We start from the raw sequence: 17,084 nt of genomic DNA, 5'->3' as shown, positions 1-17,084 counted from the left end.
TGGATTGTAAATAAAAACGAAGCATAAAATAAGGCCAACATTTTGCATTCAATTTTTATTATTTTGCACATTTTTACGTGACATTGGAGGTGCCACCTGAAGTTCAGGGCTACACACCAAGTGATCGGGTTCCTGACTTCGCTATTTTATTTGCTATCGATATTATGCCCATCAAAGTTTTCCAAAATTATAAATATTTAAAATTTGGTTCATAAATTTGATTGCACTATTGTTTTCCAAAATAATTTAAATTTTTTTTTTGTGAAGCCTTAATTGTAGTATACAAATTTTTTCAAAGTAAACTATTTGAACACCCACCTTATTTGAATCATATCACACAAATATAAAAGTATAGAGTTTTACATATGAGGGTATTCAGCGAACTTTTATTTTTAATCGTGGTACTGGAACCGGCCAGTGTTCTTTTGAATCGTTTTAAGTTTTAATCCAGTAATCTCATCGAATGTGGAAGTAAATTTAAACTTTTCCTTGCGCTGGTCTAACCGGGACTTAGGAAGGCAAACAGCGAATACAATCGACTTCGAAGAATATCGTGATCGAATTTCTGCACACATCGATTGTTTCGAACGAAGAGCGACTTGTGTTCCAGCACTACCGCTTGTCGACGGTCACTCTGATTTTTTACCGCAGCGTGTGAACAGTGTGAGTGCCGTGGGTTTCCTGGAAATCCGTTTAGAAAGAGATTTCTCTAGGATTACTGTACGTGGGGTGGTTCGACAAAAATCGAAAACCGACCAACACTTTGGGTAAATTGCGTACAAAGCGACTTTCGTGCTGGGTGCACTCCTTAAATGGCGAAAAACCCACACATGTACGGGCTACTTGGCCAACCGCGTTGGCTGTGCGTCGCCGTCTGCGGGTGTGTGTGTATGCCTGTGTGTATAAGTGTGCAAAAAATTAAGTGGGAAAAGTTCAGCAGCAGCCGGTCGGTATTCGGCATACGGCATTCGGTATTCGGTATTCCATTCGATTTGTCAAGCAGCCAATGCTAACACACATATTGCGGGTGCGGTGCAGCGAAACACATTATGATACGTGAGATGGGATTCGAACATATAGGCGTTGAAATTAAAGGCTATTTTTAATTTATGACAGTTACTCAGTGCCGGCCAACAAAGTGGCGATTCATAACACTCACTCGGAGAGCCGCCGTTGAGTCATCGTCTGCTCTCACTCGCTCATTTGCATTGTCCGCAGCCGGCTGATTAATAACGGCCAGCCTCGTACGACCGTCTCGCTCGCACACCCACTCCAGCCGCACCGTTGCACTCGCCCTGGCTACGGCTCTCGCTCGCTCACTCTCTGCCCCACTCGAAAGCAGTAGCAGTGGGTGAGTGAACGGGTGACTCACGGCTTGGAATTGAGCACTTTGGAGCAGAAGCAAGGCAAGCAGCCCCCTGCAGCGCGCACTCTTTCGCCACTCTCTCTCTTTCTCTCACTCTCTCGAGTGGGTTTTCTCAAATTCAAAATCGGTTTATGGTTCTGCTTTGCGCTCATTCGACTTTTGAAATCCGCCTCGAACGCTTCGAAAATTCCCAGCGAGTCGGACGTGTGTGTGGAGCTGCGGCGTACGGTTTCTGTTTCTGTCTGTCTTGGTCTCCTTGGTCTTGGTCTTGCTCTTGGTCTCATCCCCCGTGCGTGTGTGTGTGTATATGTGAGTTTTTAGGAGGCGGAAAATTCGGCGCTTTGTGCAATGCACTACAATCAAAATTACAAGACATATATGCATATATGTGCATAACACAAAACCGCCGATACCCAATAATTTGTCAAGGGCGGATGCAACACCCACTGCCGCATGATAAAATACGATACGATTTGATAAATGTTAATCCATCTCTCTCTCTTTCTCCACCTCTCGTTGCAGTTGGAAGTAAGTTACCCCAAGAAAAAATCGTCGGTGTTGCGGTTTTTCTTTGTCTCCCTGCCAATTTCGTGTGACCCCCGAAACGAAAGTGCGACTCGCCGTGCGGTAAAGCAACAGCGATCCATATCCAGATCCATATATATCAGTTCAACTTAATCCGCACCCACGACAAACAAAGCACCATGAGCTGGCAAGATTATGTGGACAACCAACTCCTGGCCTCGCAGTGCGTGACCAAGGCGTGCATCGCCGGCCACGACGGCAACATTTGGGCGCAGTCCAATGGCTTTGAGGTGAGTACGACGAACGGAATGGACGGAAAGCGGGTGGGAAAACCCATCGAATGGAATACGGACGGGAAAACGGATAGTTGACAATGAATTTTCGCAAGTTCAAGGGTGTGACTCTCGCGCTGTCTCCCTCTCGCGGCCGCCATGATAACTTTCATTTGATAAAGAGCAACTCCCACCCCTTCACGCGGCCCCCGCACTCGCCCTTGTCAGTTTCACCCCCTGCAGCGCCACTCCTGCGCAGGCCCGCTACCTCTCCTACCCGCCTACGCTTTTCAGGGAGTGTGCGTGATCATGCAACCCACTCGGAGCAGGGAGACCAATTGGGCGACCTAGCCGATACGGATGGATTTCTGTTTATCGGTGACTCAGGAGGTGCAGCTTCGCTTCGCGGTAATCAACAATGCACTTGCAAGCGGCGATGAGTGTGTGGTGAAGAGGCGGGGAACGGCGGGTGCGGGAAATCTGATATCAGCGCAGCCGGTTCGAATGTCTGCGGTGCTGTGCAACACTGGTTCCTGATAATGCAGCCCACAGGCGCCTGGCAGCAGCCCCACCCCTTCGCTATCGCTCGCCTTTATCGCACTCAATACAGACGGACCGCTTCCTCTGCGCCGACGGCCAAAATAAATGCTCTTTATCGGAGCGAAATACAGAACCAAACAGAACAGAACAGAACCGAAATGAAACGAACAGAACAGAAGTACAGAAAATATCTTGAGCATGCGATGCCGCGTCACCAGCGCAGAGTGAATCGAATTGAGTGGAGTTGACTCCGCTTCGGCTTCTGCTACTGATTTCGATTCTGAATCTGAATCTGCTACCTTCGAATGCGAATGCTCTGAGTATTTCTCGTATGCGCGCCACGTTTTCGCCCTTTTGTGAGTGTGGCTGTGTGTGTGTGCGTGTGCAACTTCCTGTCGACTCCATATCCGAATACAAATACGAATCCAACTCCGACTCCATGTGCTCTTATCCTGCTCGCTCTCCCAGCGAGATTCCACTCGATGCGGGCAGCCACTCCCTAGTGCTTTGTCCGTCGAATGAAGTTCTTCTCGCCGCTTATTAGATTAGGAACCGATTTTGGCCAAATTCGATCCGCTGCCTACGTCACCTCACCATCACACTCTTTCTTTTATCTACCTGCCATTTCTGCACGCGCATCACTTTCGTTTTATTATCTCTCGCTGCCTTCGCAGCTGCCTTTGTTGTTTTTCCCAACTTCGCATTACCCAAGTTACCCAGTTTCGATCTTGATTCGCATGAATCATTGTGAATACTACTTAGCTTTTTCCTTTTCCGATTGATCAGCTGCGCTGGACCTTGCGAGAGAGTTGTGTTTTTGGGCTGCTAGTTAAAGTTTATGATAAACACTTTTATATACATGGCTTTGCATTGAGAAAACCGACTTTGGGTGACAGAATCTGAGTGCCATCTTGTGCCATATTCATTCATTGAAAAACTACCAATTTAGGAGATGGTGAATACGTTTTTTGGCACTTGTGGAATTTTCGCTATCGCCGCATAATGAGCTCCGCTTAGTTATTAACGTTTTTGGCATAGCTGTCTACGCAAAACCGGCTTTTCGCGACTCTACTGCTCTTCTGCTCTGCTCTCCTCTTCGCATTTCTTTCTCTCACGCGACGCGAGTTGCGCTCAATGGAAACTTCTCGATGCCCAATTCGAGTGGCATTCGGATGTGTCACCGTTCGGCAGCCGCAAATGAGTAACTATCGGTTGTGCGAGATTTTCAAATTAATTTCCCACCTCACCCCCCGGCAAAAGCAGCTGTTACCTGGGGGATGGGGCTGCCAACTTGTTACCAAGGCTATTGACATTGGTGCGACTCTCTCTCTCCCTCTTTGTCTCCATCTCTTTTGTTCTCTCTGTCTCTCTGAACGGACAAGTCGCTCAAGTGTGCAAAACTTGTTTTTAAAATCCAAAAAATCAAGACGGGCACACATCCCGAGTCCCACAGTATCATATCCCTTAGCCAACTCCGCAGCCTCCGTGTGCCACACCCCTCTGTTTCCACCCTGGTATCGAGTGGACCACATTTGCTAATGAGTTGGCAGTCGTCGTCGATGGTGCCAACTGTTTTCAAATGGGTGGTGGTTTGCTCGCGGTGGTGGTGCTTATTGTGGTGGTGGTGGTGGGTTTGCCTTTGTTTGCGTGGGTCGTCTGCAGCTGATTAGTGCGATATTTCAACAGAAGGTTTTACTTTACACACATGTCTCGCATGTCTTTTTGCCCCGAAAACATGCAACTTCCCCCGCAGGCTACTACCCATTAATTTGGAACCAACACAACCAATATTTCATACCACCGTTCAAAATGTTCGCTTTATTGCTCTCTTAGGGTCCTTTGAATTGTTGAGCCTTTTTCAAAATGACGATTGGAATCAACGCAATATGATGAAATTCTCGCTTAATCTGATTGGATTAAACTTTTCAATATAGTTGCATTTATTAGGGACTGGTTTCTGATTCATACAATGAGTTTACTGATTTCTAATGCATATGGTTAACTAAAGACCAACATGACCGCTAGTCCACCTTATTACTACAAAACAACTATCCACAATCAGCGGCCACTAACTCCAAACTTTTCTTACCATCTCTTGCAGGTGACAAAAGAGGAGCTCTCCAAACTGATCAGCGGCTTTGACCAGCAGGACGGTCTCACCAGCAACGGCGTGACACTCGCCGGCCAGCGGTACATTTACCTTTCCGGCACAGACCGCGTGGTGCGCGCCAAGCTCGGCCGGAGCGGAGTGCACTGCATGAAGACAACACAAGGTGAGTTAGCATTCAAATAAGTAGGTCTACTCATGTAATCCTCCTACTCAGAAAGTTTTCCGCTTATCACTTTCGAAAGCTTTACTGCTGTTCAGTTAGCACACATGTTTGCAATTGGTTAGCTTGCAAGATCTTTCTTTAAGAAATGTATCTTAATATGTATCAAATTCTTGGTTTATTGCGTTAGGAACGAAACCACAATCACATGCAGAAGGTTTAATCCAATTGCTCAGTAATTGTTTATTATTTTTTGTTTTGAACTCATTTTAATTTCATGTCATGCATTCCATTCGGTTAGAAAAATTGCCTGGATGTTGTACGTCATTTTATTTATCTAAATCTTATCGAATCTATTCGTTCAAAAAGGTTTAATTATGCCAAAAATGTATTGTGATTCATTGGTTCTGAATGTGTTTCCTCGAATTTGATCAGATTACTCACAGTTTCGAAATTACTAATCTGTTTTCCGTTTTAAGTTTTATTTCCTGAAGATAGGCCAATCCATTTTGAGCAGAAAAGATTTTAGATTTTAAAAGTTTATATTAATTTTAGAAACTTGATGCTTGTTGGTTGATATTTGTTTGATTGTGGTTTAACTTTTTATAAGGTTTCGTCAGTTGCCTGCAGAAAATTAGCTTAAGTATGTAAAAAAAAAAGAAACATTAAAAGCACGCAATTTATGCAAACCGAAAGTAGTAAAGTTTTGCCATCCAGTTTTATGGAAACTAAAAATTCTAGTTTGAGCGTGGAAATTTCTGCAAAGTGGTTCCGCTGTTATCGATGCGTTGTCTGCCCCACCCCGATAACCATTATCAGATGTTTCTTTTTATAACCGGAGCCAAAGCAAGCGGGAAAAGACATTCTACAAAATGTTTAATGCCACTCGTTCTCACAGACTTATGTGACTTATCGCTGGTGAAAAGAATTTAATCCAAAGCCCAACACACACCAAAAGCAGATAGATAAGTTAGGCCGTAAAATGAATTCGAAAGTTCTATCGAGCGATTTCTCGCCCGTTGGTTTTGAGTGAGTTTGGAAAAACCTACTTAGGATCTTTCTCAGCTTTCAAATCTGTGAAATTTAGCGCGATGAATTCAAGGAAAATGAGAGTTATCATTACGATTTTACGGTCGCTGCTGCTGTTGATGCCTTGCTCCATTTTCGGGGTCAACGAGCAGTGATGCCTCATTGTTTTTTTTTGTCAGCCTCTCGAGATGGCCAAATGTTTGAAAACCCCATTCGCGCTCTCCCGGCCAATTTGGTTTTTTGTTTTTGCTGTTTACGTCTACGACGACGACCAGTTTGTTTGCTGACGCGCCAGCCGCGCTTCCATATTTGTACAGTTTTTGCGGCAACTGTTGCGCACTGGCACACTCACACACACACAATCGCACTCACACACATTTTCACGTCAACACGGACAAGGCGGCCAGCCCACCAGCACCGCCGCCACCCGCCGCCCACCGCTGCATCCACAAGCTCAAGGTTATTGCCATAATCCATTTCAAGTGCAAATGTGTTGCACGGTGCGTGTGAGTGTGTGCTGTGCAGCCAAACGCCGAGACAGTGGCGTAAAAATAGAAAAATTGGCCACAAATGGCAAATGCTGTCTACTGTCAGCTCGCCGCTCCTCCTTGGCTCTTGCCCTGGTCCGCTTTGGACCTGGTCAGCGGGCGGCCCATGAAGGTAGTAACTGCTGTCTTGTGCCTCGTGTCCCAAAGGCGCCTTCCAGCTGATCGGGTGCTTCGTTCGCACTGCCACATTGTTGCATTGGTGCACTGCTGCACCTTGCGCCCTACTCGAATTACCACCCGACTGACCCACCAGCCAGATTTGCTGGAGCGTTGCCTATGTAAGTCGCCTTAAATGTGTCACCAAATAGTCACTTTTGAGCTAAACAACTCTCGATAAGACCTTGTTTTGTTTGTCATGCTCGAAAAACTGTTTGCCTGGGAAGAATGCAAAGCTAACAATTTCAGATTTTATACGCCACTGCTGCTGTTTAAAATATGGTTTCAGCAGGTAGCTAAGTTGAATTGATTTAGCTAACTTTAAAGTACATTTGTTCAAACCATAGATACATATTCATTGATCTGCTAAAACACAAATAAATGAATAATGGAATTCATTGGAATTTGAACCATTAAAAGCTGCTAGGCGCTATATATATAAATTATCTTATATATACATATGTATATAAAACATACAAGCTGTGGGAAACTAGCGTTATTAACAAGTTGGGTTTTGTTATGGTCATAATTGGCATGTAAATAGACTGGTGTTATCACCTATTGAATTCACTATTGACTTGTGGGCTCTCCCGCAAACTGTTGATAGCCGCCGACAGGTCACCGGAGGTGGTGTTTCCGAATGTGCCGCTCTTCTGGCTCATCGGCTAGAAAGGCTCGTGGGTACGAACCAGGTTTATTGACCCCCGGGCGATATGATTCGATTCGGCTGCTGAGCTGGCGTCCCAACTCGACACACAAACAATTGGGTGTCCATCAGAGTTGGCTGCTCATTTGATTAATGCATTAGTCTAGCCACTCAACTCGAGACCTGTCAATCGGGTCCGTTCTCGTTTGCTCTCGAGTTGTCCAGTCGTCCGTCCAGTTTTCACCTGGGATTGCGGCGGACTGGCGCGCTCTTTATTGATCGCTTTATTCATAATTTCCAGCTGCCCGTGGTGGAGATGCTGCTGCTGCCTACTGCTGTTGTAAAGCAACGGTTAGTTCTTATTTCTCCGCCGCTGACGGTGGCTTTCTCCTCGCTTTCGAGAGCTTTGTCAAGCGGACGGACCGCTGTGAAATGTAATAAATGTCTGATGTGACAATGGCGATGAAAATGTTTACCAACGTATAGTGTAGATATATAGGGTATATAGGGAGGCAAATGGGAGAGGTATATATTCCCCTTACTAGGAATATCCATATGAGTGCATGTAGGATTTCCCCAGCAATATCTATTTAAATCTCACTGATAGCCCAATTCCTAATCCATCTTCTTTGTTTTTTCATCTCTTGCAGCCGTGATCGTTTCCATCTACGAGGATCCCGTTCAGCCCCAGCAGGCCGCTTCCGTGGTAGAGAAACTTGGAGATTATCTGATTACTTGCGGGTACTAGGAGAATAGATCAACACAAACACCCCCATCAACCACAACAACACACACACACACCAACAACTACAACTACAACAACAGCAGCAACAAATTTGATAAGAGCGAACCGTAAATGAACTAATAACACATAAAAAGTAATTATTAATATTTAAATTTATGGGAAAAGAAAAACCAACGGCCAAGAAAGAATTTGCGGTTTTTTGTGTGTAGCAGAGGAAATGGATCGAGTAAAAATGCATATGCTTGAAAGAAAAAAAATGTCAAAAAACGCAAATAATTACCCAACTACAAAAAAATTATAAATTTCTGCATTATTATATTTAAAACTTTTTGGTTTATACGATAAAAATAAAAGGAAAACACAAAACTATAAAACGCCCCCAATCAATAATTAAGAATTCAGTCCTCAGCTTTGAACGAAATTTACAAAACAAAAAAATCATAAAAAAAAGAATAAAACAAAAAAAAAGATAAGAACATGTATTCGGCAACCTAAATTGTAAGCGAAAAGAACTGCAAATGCAACCAAACCAACCAAAAATCGAAAAATTAACAGATTAACAGTCGAGAACAACAACGCAAAGCAACGCAGGCATTTTTTGGAACGATTTTTTGTATAGCAATATTTACACAACCGATACAGTTTATGTATACTCGTACATAAATCCACACGCAGGTTTTATATAGAAAGAGTGAGTGAGAGAAGATTTCGATTTGACCGGAAAGGAAGGGATGCGAAGGGAACTGAGAGGAGAGGAGAAGGGCAGAGATGGAGAGTAGCAACCAGTATAAATAAATATCTCTCTACATATATATTTATATACGTAAACTATTTGGTGGAGATCCACGATGCTCTATTTTTATATATGTGGTGGTGGAGGGACGAAGCCCAAATGGAAGAATCGTGAATTTTTATACACATGATGTCGAGTGGGGAGAACTCCGAACGATATATCCAAAACTGAAGTATCGGATGGTAGGTGTTTCATATTCAGATTCCGTTTTCCATTGCCAGCCAGTCTATAAGTAGGTGCCTCTCTCACTCTCCGTTCGATGTTTGCCATTATCCATTTTCCATCGACTGCACTGGGATTACTCATTCTGATCCCGGGTCTCCGGTCTATTTATTGTCATTATCAGCATTTTCCTAACGATAGCGTAATGAGTGGGCCATCATTTGATGGCTTCTACGTTTTAGCTAAACTCAAATCTAAGGTCTTCTTTCGCGCTCTCACACAAAAGCAATCCAATCGAACCCCCAAACCATGTCTCCCGACCAGCTCCATACCCTCGATTCCCAGCCAACAGTCCCCGAAAACATTTTTCATACGAGCTAGGGAGAACTTGAAATGAAAACCGAATGCATAAATATATGGATATAAATCATATAAAATACGATACTTTAATACTATTAAAATGAAAAGCGAGTGAGACAACCGAGTGTGCTCCTCACAAAAAGTAAGCACCTTGCGCATTGTTCTTTCTATCTGGGTTTTGGTTTGGTTTTGGGTCTTCTTAAGTTGTGGGTTCTGGGCACTGGGTGGCGTGGCTATCGGAAATCAATGGATCGTTGAACCGCGCTCCTATCGCGGTTCCCAAAGTCATTTCATGGTCGCATTAACAATTCTCTGTGCATTTATGGTTTCTTTTAATTATTTTAGAAGACAGCAGCAGTCGGCGCTGCGTTGGCCATTTTTGGTCTGTGCGATTGGATGGTTTGGATGGTTGGCCAGGTTATTTTCGTCGACGGGCAATCGTTTCAAATGGCTGACGCAACGGCGCAATTATTTTTCGCCAAAAAAATGTTCATAAATAAAAACAGATATTTATTTATTAATTTTTCTCATCGCCTCGTCCACTTCGCAGCTGCTTTTTCTTTCTCTCAGTAATTGTCGTTTTTGCATACTATTGCTCGCCTGTCATCCGCTGCCAGCGAAAAGACATTGACCCACATTATCCATCCATGCCAGCAAATGTCTGATCTGAATGCTGCCGAAATTTCTGGCGAGGAATGAGTGACAACATTTGGGCTACACATGCTCACTTTCGCTCTCGAAATATTCGTTTTCGCTACTTCTGGTGAAAACTCAAATTAATCACGGAAAACGCTGGAGTGGCGAGGGTGCCCGACCACTTTTATCAGCCGTAAAATTAATCAAACATTATTATTATTTATTATATGGCCTTTGGCTCTCGCATCGCATCGCCGCAATTTGATGCGCGTGTGCCTTGTTTTCATCTCCAAACGGAGCATTCAAATATCTTTCGCCGCGGGCAGCGAGTAGTTTTCCACGTTGGCTCATTCAATTAAATATGCTAATTTCAGTTTCCACCGTTTTCTGAGCGCTGTTTTGACTGGTTGTCTACTGGCTAACAGGTATTGTAGCATTGGTCGCCATTCAATCACTCAAACTTGAGTCAAATGCCATTAAAGCTTACCCATATAAACCATGTGGTCACCGCATACCAATGGGTTTATTCATTTACTACGGAATTCGTTCCCCCTAACTTCCCCACCAACTTTCCTCCAGGATATTAATGATATTTTACTCTGCTATATTTTAAACTGCATCTTTTGCTAGTAACCTTCACTGCCACGAAACCGTCTAATCTGCTCGAAGGTCATCCAGAACACCACCGAGGCAGGTCCGACACGCATCCAATATGGAATGAATCCCTTGTACATGGCCAAAAAGCCCTCCTCTCTAACCAACCTACTTAAGCAATCCAGGGAGCCCTTGTAATGAATGCCTCGTCCCTGCTCATCGGTTGGCTGATTCATGATCCGGGACTTGACCACATCCGCCGGCAAGCTCAGAATGGCATCTGCTACGCCGGCGGTCATGGCGGCTAGGAACTGGACTTCTCGGTTATCCACCAGATCGAACTCGGCAATGAGAAACCGTTTGCAAAAGTCATAGCAGCTGACGTCCCCTTTAGAAGAAAATAATTAATAAAAGAGCTTAAAGCATTTTAAACTTACTCAATCGCCTCGACTATCATATACCCGTTACCCCATATCTGAACCTGATTCTCCCTCCTAACGTTCTCGAACTATTTGTAATCCCCAAAGGCTCACCTATGGTCACGAGTGCCGAGCGCCACGTGTTTGGAACAGTTCCCTTCCACAGACCCACAACACCACCCGTTCGGTAAATGGAAGTCAGGGCCTGGAGCACATTGTGGATGCGTGGAGGCTCGCCCCTTAGACGCCGCTGTCCCTCCATCTGCATCTGGATCTTAATCAGCTCCGTGGGATTGGTTAGTACGCTGGCAGTTGCGCCGGCCACGACGCCACTGATGCAGGATCCCAGGAAGGATAGCTGCGGCCTGCCGTCCTCGTCGGGCACGATCATCTTCTCACGCATATAGTCGTAGGTCAGCATTTTGATGCCACTGAAGAGCGAGTGGCGGAACACCATGGCGGATATGCCACCGTAGAGCTTCAGCAGACCCTCCTCCCTGACGATGCCCATGGCAGTGGCCAGCAGTCCCCGATACTTGACCTTCTGACCCACCCTGCTCGCGATCTCGCCCTGGATCTGCATCCGGGTCTTGCACATGTCGAAGGGATAGCCCACGATCTCGGCACTGCAGGCGGAGGCGAATGACGTGAGGTAGAGTTCCACCGGCGGAGTCTTCTTGTTGGTCACCAAGTACTCCAACTTGGGTCTTTCCTTCTCCTCCGAATTGTTCCATTCTGCTGGCCTAAAGACTGTATTAACGCCTTTTCCCATTTAAGAGAAATATCTTGAGTGTTTGTTGTGTGCATTGGAATATAAAAAATAAAATAAAGCAAATTTAAAGACAACAAAATCAGTTCATATTACAGGATACGATTTGGATTAAAGTTATATTTATAATAGGTATAATAGGTGGTTTGACTTGCACCTTTTATTGCGTGTTAAAAGACATACAAAATGCGATAGTAAGATTCATAGTTTGCTCCTAAAATCCACTCTGGCCTTCCCACTGGCGCAGCTGCTCTACGGACAGCCAAAAGAGCACTGAGAACGGTCCCAGGCGAAACCATGTGGGCATGAGGCCCTTGTACAACGTGAGGACACCCTCCTCTCTGACCAGCTTCCTAAGACAGTCCATGGAGTTCTTGTAGTAGAGATTCTTGCCGTTCTCGTCCACCGGCTGGTTCATCATCCGCGACTTGATCACGTCCGCCGGCGTACTGAGCACGGATGCCGTTAGTCCGGCGCACATGGAGGACACGAAGCGCAGTGGCAGGCCTTCCTCCAAGTCCAGCAGGCGCTTGAAGGTGCGCTTGCTGACATCGTAGCTGCCCACATCGCCGGTCGTCATTAGGCAGGCTCGCATGCAGCTGGGCCCCACGCCCTTCCACATGCTGGGCAGTCCGCCGCGTCGGTAGATGTCCACGAAGGCCTGCACCATGCTGTTCACCCGCACATCGTAGCCCAGCTGGCGGCGGCGTCCCTCCGTCTGCATTCGCACCTTGACGATGTCGAAGGGATTGGCCAGTGCCTGGGCAATGCAGCCCGCCGTGAAGCTGCAGCCCAGCGCCATGTAGACCTTGAGCACTTCCTCGTTCCGCTCGTTCTGGTAGAGAAAAGGGCGCCGGAAAACGTCGTAGAGAACAACACGTAACGAGTTGAAGATAAAGTTTCGGGTCACCATTGCCGAGAAGCCGGCGTAGAGCGACTTGAAGCCCTCCACTCGGATCATGTTGCTAAGAGTTGCCCGGAAGGTTGGCATCGCGCTGCCCGTCTTCTTGGCCTGCTCGCCATCCACCTGCATCCGGGTCTTGGCCACGTCCAGTGGGAAGACGCACGACTCGGCCAGATTAGCCCCAATGAAGGTGTTGATGTAGAGCTGGAACAGATTGCGTGCGGTTAGTGGATCAGCGACGTTTGTTGGCGGAAAGCGCGGCTCCTCTTCGATTTCCAAGGATCGAAGATGCCAGTAGTCGCGTTCAGCTTTGTCCATTGTAAACTCGTAATTTGGTCGGTAAGTGGAATTGTATGTTTGGAATTGTTTGTTTGGAATTGTTTGCAATGTGTTTAGGAAGTTTAAGTGTTACTATTGCATGAAATAGACGACATATCAACAGGTGTCTGCGATTGGACTAGTTTCTCTTTAGTTTATATAATATCCATCTATATATATGCAAGAAAGGATATCCCAGGATGTGAGTTCTTGAAACTCAAGTATGGTCACTTGATTAAAGTACCAGTCGGATGATGAAACAGAACTGACTTAGTTCAAAGACCACGGAATACACACCCCCACATTCATAAGGTTTTATTAGTCATCCCGGGGTACTGGAGGCCACTCCCGCGTTGTCTTACAAGTGGGTCAGGTCAGTTACTATGAAGTGGCCATCACTCCCGACAATCTAACACTCGCTGACCGACTGACCGATTTGGCTAATGTCGGGCAACCAGCAAACACTTGTGTGTCATATGTTCCGCACACTTTACGAAAGTGCTGATCACTCTAAAATCGAAAGAAACCTGAGGAGTTTGTTGAACTGTCCACCATGCCAAACGAAAACGCTGGTCGAAATTTGCAGGAATCAGCTGAAATCGAAGCGATTGAAAATTTTGAAGTATGAATCCAGATGCTCTATTACCATAAAAATATTACCATATTAGTAAGATATACAAGATGAACATAGTACAAAGAAAGCATGATATAAAGTAGCTTCCTCTTAGGTATCGTCCTAAAATATATAGTTTTCCTGGAATATATATTTATATAAATAATCCTTATCTTTTTACCAACATCCACTGGTTCGGCTTGAATTCCCTTCAACTTTTCAAATGGAAGTGTATTTTGGTTACGTTTCAAACCCCTTTTGGCCAGGTCCGTTCAAAATTGGTGTCTGCATTGGTTTTTATTCAGTGATACGATTTTCAAGTGAATAAAACTCCGATTACCAGTGCAATCTACCAGAATAACGCGGTTAATAGAGGAAACACAATTCAGACAAAAGAGGAAAATTACAAAAGACCGCTTCGGGGAACTCAGTTGGGTAAGTGGAGGTTGTGGAAGTTGGAAGGCACCTCTAATGGATCTTCATCCTCAGCAGAGAGTTCAAGACTATAAAAGCGCTGCCCATCGACAAACGGAAGTTAGTGAGCGGAAGAAGAACATGGATATCCAACCACAGGCCTTGAAGCTGATCTTACTTTGGGCATGCCTGGCCATTGGGCTAACGGTGATGCCAGGAGCAACTGCATCCGGACATGATTCGAGGGATCTACTGCAGCGCAGCAAGCGCACCATGACTACCATCTGCGTGGAGATCAGGCCAAGTAGTCCGCAGGATGAGCCGTATTATATGTGCCGGGGAGCCAACTTCGGTGGCGACAGTAGCCAGCAAAGTTGTGTGGAGGTCAGAAACCAAGGCGGCCAGGGGGAGCCAGTCTACATGTGTCAGGGAGCGAAGGCCACAGAACCCGCCATCGAGAATCAACCCTCCATGGAGCATATGCCTCCGTTTAACCCTCAACCCGCTGAACATCATGATTTCGGTCACAACTTTCCCGTGTTTCCCGCCTATGAGGGCGGGTCATATCCCCAGCAGGCCGTCACAGAAGATCCCACTCGATTTCACCAAGTCCAGCCAGCGGGTCCGCCGTCATATCAGGAGAAGCCCCACCAGCAGCCTAATCCTCAGCAGCATCAGCCCCACGCCCAGTACGGATTCTACGGAGGCCCTATTGCAGCCCCTCCAACTGCACCTGCAGCGCAGTCAGCTGGCGTGCCAGAATTTCATCACCCAATTGTGGGCAGCCCGCCAGCAGCTCCACAAGGAGTTTCAGCTGGCCCAGGCCCAGCGTCCACGGCCGCTTCGTATGATCCTGCAGCATTTGCGAGGTCGCCAAGTCGCCCAAAAGAGAACCCAGTAGCCGGAAACGGTAGACATCGATTCACTTTCGACGAGGAGGTGCTAACAGTGCCGGATGTGGGTTTTAGGCGAGAGGAGCTCCAACAGCAGTACCGTAGGCCAGTGAATCAACCGAGACCAGAAGATCAGTTGATGTGGGTGCCGTTGTCGCAGACGCAGGATCCCGAAAACGATCCGGTTATGAAGGCATTCTACAGCAGCTTGGGAGACGAAAGACGCCCCACACAGGAAGCACCGGTGGGCAACCAGGATGAGCCCATGTTGGGACAAATGGCTCCTGGCTACAGCCCCTACAACAGCCAATACCCAGAGGCTCCTGCCCCACCCACTCTGCCGCCACCACCTCCAACCTATTCCCAAGCAGATGTGACGCTCTCTGCCAACACATATGGCAATGGATGTTCTCCCACAGCACCAACAATCCAATGTCCACTGGACAACGGGGTGAGCTATAGTACCACCTGTCCGAGCTTCCAACCGGTCATTATTAGCATGCCCTGCTACGCTCAACGAGCACCCACTCCCTACTTTGGGCTTCCCAGAGCGCCACCACCAGGTCCCTTTGGGGGTGGATTTGGGCTGGGAGCACAGCTGGGAAGTCCTTTTGGCATGACGCCCCAGATGGGAGGACAGGGATACGACATGGAGCACCAGGTGGGTGGCCCCTTTGGCATGGGCATGCAGCTTGGAATGGGAATGAACCCATTCGGACCCTTCGGAGCCCTCAATCCTTTCAATCCTTTCAACAGAGTTCTGGGAGCACCAGCTCCCGCTGCTCCAACGCAAAATGGTAACTTTTTCCAGCGCGTCTTCAAATTCAACCAAGACGCTGCCCCCTCCTCGACAACAGAAGCTGCTCCTACCACAGAAGTTCAATCGGAAAGATCGGGCAAGTTGAACTTCTCGAGTAGCACTCCGGCGCCACCCAGCTCAGAACAGCCAGATAGCATTGTGGGTGATGACCACGAGAGTGATGAGGCTGAGGACTCTGCTGAAGATTTTGACAAGGAGGATGATCCGGCGATGACCACACCGCTTCCAGCCTCCGAGCCAGATGATTCCGCTGACACATCCGGAGTTCCGGCCATCGTGAGCAAGGCGACGGAACTGCTCAAGCCAACGGAGAAACGGAAGCGACACCGTCAGCGCTCCAGCGGACGTAGCCCCCAAAAGCACAGATACCTGCAGCTGTTGTAGCTCCAAGATATGTGAATGGATCCCTCAAACTGAATAAAGTTGTGTTTATATTGTCAAAATAATAGTACTTTACTACTGGGCAGGTGTAGTTGGGATTCTTTATCAAAACAGATATATCAAAAGTTTAAATACCATAGATAATACTTTTTTCGTGCTGAATATGAAAAAAATAAAAAAAAATAAATCGTTTCATCTTTTATTTTAGTTGTTTCCAACGTGTATCTTTTGGGAAGTTTCCAACATGTATCTTACCTAATATTAGAATTGTAGAGATGTAAATTCAGATAAATGTATTTTCGCGGTACTATTTTTAGCTAGAGCTGTAATTAATGTTTTCGAACACGAATGCGTAAACACCTATAAATACTTTTCAAAATATATACATATATCTACTTGAATTTATTATTGGTTGTATCTTAAGTATTACCAGTATTAAGTATAACCAACCGATGAGTAAGCCCATGATTACTTTAGGAAGTATATTTTACGGCAACCAATATATTTTTGTATTTATTATGTGTTTCTGAACGTATCTCTTTGTTTTTTCCGACCAACTTCCGTTCAGCCAAGTGCATTTTGCTTTCGATTGGCCAGCCTGATGCGGATTAAAGCCAAGGCAGTCACGCTCCACGGAGCAAACAGGAACCTCGTCGACTGGTGTTTCGCTACCGTTTAATAATTTCGAGCACGTAAGGGAACAATTTGAATAAACAATAAGGAAAGCAAGACAACCATAAAGAAAATACAAGTAGTGTGGAGTCATCGGCCTGCCAGTGGGGCTATTGGGAGTCTTGGATCTTCGATGAATTGGGAACACCACCTCTATTGGGGCTAAAATAAAAATTGGGTTAGACATGGGACTTGCTGAGCTCAAAGTTCAGTCTTAATTTCCTCATAACACACAACAC

The 17,084-nt window shown here is 46.0% G+C and overlaps 4 protein-coding genes across 9 annotated transcripts; 2 read left to right on the top strand and 2 right to left on the bottom strand.

Annotated features, from left to right (window-relative positions):
* Positions 1-446: 446 nt before the first annotated feature.
* On the top strand, positions 447-9,558 carry LOC6731142 (profilin). Of its 5 annotated transcripts, none has more exons than XM_016178920.3 (4): positions 447-663; positions 1,889-2,181; positions 4,805-4,976; positions 8,003-9,558. In XM_016178920.3, exons 2-4 carry the CDS (start codon positions 2,071-2,073, stop codon positions 8,098-8,100), a joined length of 381 nt encoding a protein of 126 aa, XP_016023692.1. In that variant the 5' UTR covers positions 447-663; positions 1,889-2,070; the 3' UTR covers positions 8,101-9,558. The 5 variants fall into 5 exon arrangements, with proteins under 5 accessions (XP_016023692.1, XP_044778668.1, XP_044778667.1 ...); XM_044922733.1 differs by lacking the exon at positions 447-663 and adding an exon at positions 703-720; XM_044922732.1 differs by lacking the exon at positions 447-663 and adding an exon at positions 750-767.
* A 1,066-nt stretch (positions 9,559-10,624) lies between these two features.
* On the bottom strand, positions 10,625-11,906 carry LOC6731141 (mitochondrial uncoupling protein 4). Its single transcript, XM_002078263.4, has 2 exons — positions 11,176-11,906; positions 10,625-11,030 (listed from the first exon to the last, which is right to left on the bottom strand). The coding sequence occupies exons 1-2, from the start codon at positions 11,831-11,833 to the stop codon at positions 10,675-10,677; spliced, it is 1,014 nt and encodes a 337-aa protein (XP_002078299.2). The 5' UTR covers positions 11,834-11,906; the 3' UTR covers positions 10,625-10,674.
* Positions 11,907-11,948: 42 nt separating this feature from the next.
* LOC6731140 (mitochondrial uncoupling protein 4C) lies at positions 11,949-13,190 on the bottom strand. The gene has a single exon (XM_002078262.4). It carries the CDS (start codon positions 13,050-13,052, stop codon positions 12,045-12,047), a length of 1,008 nt encoding a protein of 335 aa, XP_002078298.1. The 5' UTR covers positions 13,053-13,190; the 3' UTR covers positions 11,949-12,044.
* Positions 13,191-13,955: 765 nt separating this feature from the next.
* On the top strand, positions 13,956-16,375 carry LOC6731139 (trithorax group protein osa). 2 transcript variants are annotated; one of them, XM_016178924.3, is made up of 2 exons: positions 13,956-14,100; positions 14,158-16,375. In XM_016178924.3, exon 2 carries the CDS (start codon positions 14,221-14,223, stop codon positions 16,174-16,176), a length of 1,956 nt encoding a protein of 651 aa, XP_016023689.1. In that variant the 5' UTR covers positions 13,956-14,100; positions 14,158-14,220; the 3' UTR covers positions 16,177-16,375. The 2 variants fall into 2 exon arrangements, with proteins under 2 accessions (XP_016023689.1, XP_016023691.1); XM_016178926.3 differs by having other exon boundaries at positions 14,155-16,375.
* The last annotated feature ends 709 nt before the right edge of the window (positions 16,376-17,084 follow it).

The sequence above is a fragment of the Drosophila simulans genome, chromosome 2L (genome assembly GCF_016746395.2).
Source record: "Drosophila simulans strain w501 chromosome 2L, Prin_Dsim_3.1, whole genome shotgun sequence".
NCBI lineage: Eukaryota > Metazoa > Arthropoda > Insecta > Diptera > Drosophilidae > Drosophila > Drosophila simulans.
The sequence above is the reverse complement of the archived record's forward strand: the minus strand, read 5'-3'. Positions and strand labels throughout refer to the sequence as shown.